This window comes from Haliaeetus leucocephalus, unplaced genomic scaffold (genome assembly GCF_000737465.1).
Source record: "Haliaeetus leucocephalus isolate CR32 unplaced genomic scaffold, Haliaeetus_leucocephalus-4.0 Scaffold236, whole genome shotgun sequence".
Classification (NCBI taxonomy): domain Eukaryota; kingdom Metazoa; phylum Chordata; class Aves; order Accipitriformes; family Accipitridae; genus Haliaeetus; species Haliaeetus leucocephalus.
In genome coordinates this window covers 323,076-330,960 of record NW_010972672.1, presented here as the reverse complement: position 1 = coordinate 330,960, position 7,885 = coordinate 323,076, and the positions used below count along the sequence as shown (strand labels likewise).

The window sequence follows — 7,885 nt, the reverse complement described above, 5'->3', positions numbered from 1 at the left end:
CAGCTCTCTGCTTTCTTGCAGCGTGGAGGAGGCTGTGGGAGCGCGGCCCCGGGGATGGCGGCGGCCCGGGGGGCCTGGCCCGGCTCTCCCTTCGCTCTGGGGACAGCGAGGGGGCGGCCGGCTCCGGAGCGCGGAGGTAGGGCCCGTCGCCTCACAGCCGGTGCTGGTGGCTGATGCCCCCCAGGGCTCTGCGTCGCCGAAGGGGAGGAAGCGGTACCGTTAGGATGGAGGCATGGCATGGAGGACGACACCTCTCCTGTCTAAATGGGCAGGCAGGTTGCCTTCTCTGTGAGCCAGAGCTGGCCTGGGAGCTCGAGGGTAGAGAGATTTGTCAGAGAAACACTAGTGTTTGCCAGATTGCCAGTCTAGCTCCCCGGGAACCTGGTCCAACAAGGCAGAGCTGTGTCCTTGTGAAGACAGTGTCCACCGCACCGAGGCCACGGTCAACACAGCTCGGTAATCGCTGTTTGCGGATTGCCAAGATCCAGCAGCTCTCTCTTGGCTCTTCGCATTCCCACGCCTTCTCTGGACTGCTCATAATGTCCTGCACCAGCAAGCACTAATTGTCTGGGGAGAAGCTGTTCCTTGAGATGATAATGACTGTTCTCAGCCCCATCTGCGCATAGCACTGACCCATGATTCCTTCAGGCATTTGCCATTTACACGTGGAACTCTCTCAAGGCAGAGCCCTTGGGGGAAATAGAGAAATGAAAATGTCAGTGCTAACCTGGGCAGCGTTGTCCCAGGGTGACCGCATCACCCTGTTAGAACCTTCTTGAAACTCGGGACACAGAAAAGAGTTTTCCGTACGCCACGAGCAGTGTAAATTGACTAATGACACCCAGTGCTGCTGTTCGCACAGCCCTATGTCCACCCCCTGTCCAAAACAAACCCTCTCCTAGGGGTACCAGTGGTTTGGTATTTTTAGATCTGCGTAAGAAAGCGCAATGGAAAGCATCTGCTCCTGGGGTATGGATTAGACTAACAGTTAAGCTTTCTCCTCATTAAGTACTAGCACACAGTCCTGCCAATTGAAGAGCTTTCTGCAAAATTCTTGGGGTGGTTTTCTCCCCCTGCGCAGTTTTCAGCTGATGTCACTGTCAGTACGCTACCTGTTGTGCTTTCTCTCTTCCGAGCAGGATCCAAGGGACCAGGCCCTTCTCTTTGTCTGCTGCTGCCAGAGCCATTTTAGGAGTGGGCGGATGGGGAGACAATGGTGGGAAGCAGAAGCTCACCCTGCAGGATGTGGCAGAGCTAATTCGGAAGAAGGAGTGTCGTCGAGTGGTGGTGATGGCTGGCGCTGGGATCAGCACCCCCAGTGGCATCCCGGATTTTAGGTAATGCCTCCATCATTTCATTTGTCCCTTTTCAGTCCTGGGACGGCCAAGATCTTCAGCTTAGATAGTGCTGGTGCCTGCTACTCCTCTCACCCCTCCATTTTGTTTATCTGTGCCAGGTTAGACTAGGCACAGGAGTTTCTGTGCCTGCTGATCCTCCTTCTCCAGCCAAAGGCAGGCTGGCATCACCTGTTGGACTCTGGGTCATTCCTTGGCCCAAGTCTTCAGGATGGTTAAGTCATGCCTGTTACTTGATTCTGTGGCTGCCCTCACTGCACCACCTTGGCCACCAGAGAAGAGCCAATGTGGCTGTGGTGCAGGCTCAAGACACTCCAGCCGGAAGAGAGCATGGTCCTCACAGCGTACCAGCGTGGCCCTTCCCTTCCTCCAACCACAGGCACACCCCTACAGCTGGGAGAACGTGGGGTGGCAGCAGAACAGGAATGTGAGGCAGGTTCTCCTTCTGTGCAGAGGTAGTTTCAGCTGCTCTCTTGACACACAACGGACAGCACAAAGCAGCCAGAGAGAACCCAAGGACCTCGCTGTCTGCTCTGTCACGTCTTGGTCTGGCTCTGTGGTGGGTGACATCTCTTCCTGCATTCAACTGCCAGCCCCCCCTCTCCTCTCTTTGCAGGTCCCCAGGGAGCGGCCTCTACAGTAACCTTGAGCAGTACAACATCCCTTACCCAGAAGCAATCTTTGAACTGATGTATTTCTTTGTCAACCCTAAGCCCTTTTTCACTTTGGCCAAGGAGCTCTACCCTGGCAACTACAGACCCAATTACGCCCACTATTTCCTGAGACTCCTGCATGACAAAGGGCTCCTCCTGCGCCTCTATACCCAGAACATTGACGGGCTGGAGAGAGGTGAGTTTTTTCTTCCCCATTTCTCAGCAGCAGAATGCCAGGAAGAGATGAGGGTGAGAAGCAGAATAGGAGGCAGGACTGGGGAAATGCCCAGTGAATGTGGAGTTTATGGTTCAGTCACCTCACACTGAGATGGTCCTCTTCCACGCGCTGTGTTCCAGTTGCTGGGATCCCTCCCGATAAACTGGTGGAAGCCCATGGCACCTTTGCCACTGCCACTTGTACAGTCTGTCGAAGGAAGTTCCCAGGAGAGGACTTCAGGGTGAGTGGTCACAGTTGAGCATTGACACATAAATTAACACAAGGAGGAGAACCTGTTGCGGGCCTGTTATTTTGCCCTCAGGGCCAAGAGGTTTTATTGGAGGGGACCACACTTGGGGCTGGATGTCGCTGTGAGAATATGTTGTGGTTCTGACTGTGCCTTGTGCAGGTATGCATTGCCCTGTAACAAGTGGTGTTGGGTGCTCTTGCTTCAGGGGGACGTCATGGCAGACAAGGTCCCTCACTGTCCCGTCTGCACTGGAGTCATCAAGCCTGACATTGTGTTCTTTGGCGAGGAGCTCCCACAGCGCTTCTTCCTGCATGTGACAGACTTCCCCATGGCAGACCTGCTTTTCATCATTGGAACATCCCTGGAGGTCTGGGACTAAGGGAAACCCCCCACTGACAAGGGGAAAAAGGCACAGGGAAAAGAGGGCCGGAGGAGACTCTGGAGGAGAGAAAGGGTTTAGAAGAGAAGGCAAGAAACTGGGTTATCAAGGTAAAATTTGAGGTGGCATGGTAAGAAATAGGGTGCATGCACTCTGAGAGACCCTCTGAAAATCTTCTGTGCTCCTGATAAAAAGTGGGCACCTGGAGAGCAAGAGACAAGTTTTGCGGCTACCTGAGGAAGGGCCACCGGATAACTGGTGACATCCATAACCTGTTCAAAGCTGGGGTAGCTTAGCCCACAGTGGGAGAACGTTAAACACAGCAGTTCCAAGCTTAGTGAGCAGCGAATTCATGCCCACAGTGCCCCTCAGCGGGGTGACCGTCTCTCTCTGCTCCTTCGGGTTGCCTTCCTTTAGGTGGAGCCCTTTGCCAGCCTGGCAGGAGCTGTTCGCAGCTCCGTTCCCCGTGTCCTGATCAACCGAGATCTTGTAGGACCCTTTGCCTGGCAGCAACGCTACAATGACGTAGCCCAGCTGGGGGACGTGGTCAGTGGGGTCAAGAAGCTGGTGGAGCTGCTGGACTGGAATGAAGAGATGCAAACACTAATTCAGAAGGAAAAAGAAAAGGTGGGAAGGGGCTCAGAGCCCTGTTTCCCTCCCTGTCTCTTTGTTCCTTGTGCTGGGGTTATTCCGGGGGGAGCAGGTTCATGCTTGCTGGGGTTAGGCTTGCACCACAGACATTGCCACGCTTGCAGTCTGTATTCAGAGAAAAGGACAACAGAAGAGGGCAAAGAGGTTTTAAAAAAAACAAACCAAACCTCAGTGCTATTTCATGGTGAAGGCACCACAGAGCAGAGTGCTGTGTTGCTGAATGTTTCAGTGGCACAGAAGGGGAGGATGCGGATCTGCTGGCCTCAGATGAAATAGGAAGAATATGGAAAACGCTGGGCTTTGGGTTGACTGAGAACACTTTAGGGCTTCTTCAAGCAGTGACCCACTCAACTAGTGAAAAGCTTTCTGTTAATTTCATCTGATTTGTTCCCAAACACACTGAAAAAGCCCTATAGATGAAGGTACAGTTTCCTGGAGCTGGAAGTGGCCAACCAGAAAATCCTGTGTCATCTGTATCAAATTAATCCAGTACAATCTTTTAGGTCAGCAAAGGACTCACCTTTGCACTTAAGCAACACAAAACACAGGCATTCTCTTCTTCAGGCAATGCTTCCCTCAGATGCATGCGAGGAGACTGGAAAACTCCCCTGAGCACACAGGCACACAGTGGAGCATGCTCCCGGGTGCCAAAGCTGCTGTTCATGCCTTGGTTTTTATGCAGCTTTTTCCCTGGCTGAGCCTGAGCCTGTGATGCTGTTAATGGCACATTAAGGAGAATAATTGCTGAACCAGGCTAAGGAGCTGAGCTAAGCATCACCATAGCAGAGCTTACCTCTTTCTGTACATTCACTTAATTGCTTTTGTTTCATTTCTAGTGTTTTTTTCTGGTCATTGTGAGAAATAAGTAATAGCAGTAACAAAAGGGTGGCTCTAATTGTGCTATGTCCAAGGCCGAACAAGGTGCTGCAGTGGCCAGACATGCGACAAACAGCAAGCCACAGGCAGGAGTGAGGGTACTTGTTCCACCTGACACCGTTAAATTGTTAACTAGACTTCACTTTTTTTCCCCTCACTGATCATTTATTTCCCTGTGCTATTCTTCTTCTGTAATCTTCTGAGATCTTCAGAAGTGAGAAAGTGTATGAGAACAAGTTCTTAATTACTTTTGAGTTTAGTGCTAATGTTGCTACATTATTTTAGACCTGTTGGGAAGATTTTTTTCCACATTTGGCATCAAACACTTTTTAAATGTTTGGGGTTTTTGTGGTTTGGGGTTTGTTTTTTTTTTTAATTTAAGCAGAAGTTGTAACTTGTGGGCTGGGCCAGCTCTTCCGCTTGTGCAAATGAGCACAGTTCCGTTGTCTACAGTAGGGCTCTGCCAACTCACCATAGCAAGAAGCCAGTTGTCCGTACATGACTTCTTTGACCCAAGAGAAAATCTGGCTTCAGGATTCCAATTTTAACATTCAGGTTGTTCTTACTTTCATCAGGTTACAGGGTAGGGGTGAACAGGAATTACTAGTCTTTTGGTCAGGTTTTTGATTTTTCACTCTGAGCCATTTTGCATTTGTATGAGATCAAACAGCCCTTGGTTTAATGCTTGTGCTGCTCTAAATCACTGATGGATAAAGCTGGTGCAAATGTGTTAAAGCAGGAAAAACAAACTCCTCTTTGCTCTAGGATTTTGGTGCTAGGAAGCATTGCTGGCTGAGCTAGCAGGAGCTGGAAGGTTTGAAACACCCTAGCAAACACTGTGTGGTCTTTCTCTTTTTAGCTGGTTGCAAAAGACAAATAGGACAGCTGATGCCCTGCTGCTGAAGAGCAATGTTCACCTTGAAAAGGAGATGTTGTCATGCCCAGCACGGGCAGAGAAAGAGATCATGGCAGGGAGCTGTGGAAGAGTCCATCCAGCTCTGCAGCAGCAAATCCACACAGAACTGGCACACTTGGGAGGAGGGGATACTGGTGGCTCAATCCAGCCAGCCTGGAAACAGAGCAGAGAGGCCCTCACCCATGAAGCTGAAGGGAGTGAAGCCCGCATGCCAAGCTGCAAATTGGTTCTGCACATGAAGGCTTTCCTACCTGAGACTTCAGAACAGTTGATGTAGCCACTGAGCACACTGTTCCCTCCTGTCTTAGCTTATTTCAGCACCCACTAAGAGAGACCTTCCTCTTCCGCTGCTCCGGCTGTCACCCCATCAGCACACCATGTGATGATATCCAGCCACAAGAGCTTCACCAGTAAGCAGCCAGGAGCTCATGGCTCATACCAGCATGTCAGACAAGCTATGCATATGCAGCTTGCCGTCTGGGTCTCCCTCTTTTGAGCCATCCAACCTCAGAGACCCTCAGAGGGCCTGGTTTTCAAGGAGCAGGAGTTGAAAACGCCATGAAGGTCAGGCCTTAAGGCAGGACAGTCTGGAGTGAGTCTTCCAGCTCCCCCCACCAGACTGAGCATCTACCAACTCCTTTCACAGCTCCTCCTCAGATACTCTTCTCTTAGTCATGATCTTTCAGCTGCTGCAGACTTGTAGTGTTTATGTTTCAGATGAAATCTCTGCTAATCAGGGGAGAAATGCTGTCATGGGGGGGCCTGCCTCCCATTCCTGTTCAAGAATGCCAGCTCAAGCTGCTGGAAGAGTTTTGAATCAGTGCAGTGTTAATTATTTAACAATAAAAAGAGTTCTAATTCTTTTGCTGATGTCACCTGAGGGTTTTTCTGAAAACTTCACACCTTCCCTATTGTTTGAACACATTCTGTCCCCACCACCAACACCACTCCTTTCACCTACTTTTTTATTACTTTTCTTTTTAACCTTACACAAGTGCCTTTCCTCCCTCTAAAGACTGTCCCAGGGAAAGACAGTATCAGAGCACTGCAGCGTTGTCCTGGCTCTTCCCCAAATGTGCCCTAGCAGATGTACTTTGCATATCACAGGTGTAGCAGAGCCTCTTCACTGCAACAGGGCATAAATTTCATCACCCCAGCACCCAAATTTGGCTGTGGGGGTTGAAGTCCCTGGCTGACCCATCTGTTTATCACACCAGCTGTTCTAGAGGCAATCCCAGATCAGTACCAGCTCTAAACAAGCACAACAAAATGCAAAGCCTTTTATGCTACCATTTTGTTATGGTTAGTGCTAAACTGCAGAAAACCCAAGCGAAGGGAATAAAAGCATTAGAGCACTCAGCTGCGTCTTACTAACACAACACTGGAACCCTGTTAAGGATTTCTATGCCCAAAAGCTCTTCCCAGGGCAAAGCTAGAGCCTCAACGCACTGTCTTATGGCTATCTATTTAGATAATTGGGAGTGTTTGGACCTAACACCTGCTATAAATCAGACTAGCTCCAGGGACCCCACAGAAGCCTGGCACATCTACTACTAATGCTACAGGAACAGAGAGTTTGGCGCTTGGTGTCCTAGCTGCTTCCTTGAAGAAAGGTTTGAACAAGTTCTCATTCAGACAAGCAGACTTGTTTATCCAAATGCACAATTCAAATATATCTGTGTGTTCCTCCTCACAGCCGGGACTGGCCCAGCAGATGTATTTGAATGCACAGCCTCAGGAAAATCAGAAGGGTTGTTCTCTCACTTTGCAGAACACCAGAAGCCTCATGGCACATTGCTTCACACTGAAAACGGTGGTGACATGTTGTTTCTAAATCGTACCCTGTTTATAAACCCTTACTCCAGAAGCACCTTGTGCCAAGTTCAGCCCCTGCACCGGGGCTTTTCAAAGCAGGGCCTGTCAGTTCCAAGGCAGGGTTTTAAGCACAATAGAAAATTAGAATACAACAATATCAGAAGCATTGCATTAAAAATACCCCTCAGTCTTGCATAGAAAGCTTCAGAAAGCTTTAACAGCTGGGAAGAGATCAGAGGTCTGCATTTTCACACAGAAGGTCTGCAGTGGGGTTTTTTGCTAGTTAATTGAAGAGGAGAGATACACTTGGCCTAAAAACTCCAACTGCGATACACTGAAGCTATTCTCATTGACAGAAGCCCATCTGTAAATCTTAGTGGGTCAGTTTTACATAAATATTGTATACCCTTGGGAGAGCCTGGAACTTTAATCACAACTACTAAAAAATTCTTAATCACTGAAGAACTAAACTAAATGAAGCATGCCTTCAGCTTTCCATGTCATAGAAACCGTCTTCAGAAAACAAGCACTAACTTCTAAAAATACACAGGCAGGAACACTTGCAAACACTCTGCTCGCCCCCGCTGCACATCTGCAGCCTCCCCGGACCCAGATGTCCTGGATGCCTGATGCAGTGCCCTGTTACAGAGCCTGGCCAGCCCATCCTGCCTCCCCACCAGAGCCCCAGCCCCACTGCACTCAGTGCCTTGCAGGGAGTCAGAAACCTCAGCAGACCCATGCAACCAAACGATCATCGAGGCTGGCTTGCGTCC

At 49.8% G+C, this 7,885-nt stretch overlaps 1 protein-coding gene across 2 annotated transcripts; it reads left to right on the top strand.

The window, feature by feature from the left end:
* The first annotated feature begins 30 nt into the window (after positions 1-30).
* SIRT3 (sirtuin 3) lies at positions 31-6,030 on the top strand. Of its 2 annotated transcripts, none has more exons than XM_010568043.1 (7): positions 31-136; positions 1,140-1,337; positions 1,972-2,204; positions 2,366-2,466; positions 2,681-2,842; positions 3,272-3,481; positions 5,241-6,030. In XM_010568043.1, the coding sequence occupies exons 2-7, from the start codon at positions 1,291-1,293 to the stop codon at positions 5,259-5,261; spliced, it is 774 nt and encodes a 257-aa protein (XP_010566345.1). In that variant the 5' UTR covers positions 31-136; positions 1,140-1,290; the 3' UTR covers positions 5,262-6,030. The 2 variants fall into 2 exon arrangements, with proteins under 2 accessions (XP_010566345.1, XP_010566346.1); XM_010568044.1 differs by lacking the exon at positions 31-136 and adding an exon at positions 445-456.
* The last annotated feature ends 1,855 nt before the right edge of the window (positions 6,031-7,885 follow it).

Coding starts and splice junctions, on each gene's coding strand:
- SIRT3 (XM_010568043.1), top strand. CDS start 1,291: ATGGCTGGCGCTGGGATCAGCACCCCCAGTGGCATCCCGGATTTTAG. Junction 2,205..2,365: donor CATTGACGGGCTGGAGAGAG/GTGAGTTTTTTC, acceptor GCTGTGTTCCAG/TTGCTGGGATCCCTCCCGAT. Junction 2,467..2,680: donor TCCCAGGAGAGGACTTCAGG/GTGAGTGGTCAC, acceptor CTCTTGCTTCAG/GGGGACGTCATGGCAGACAA.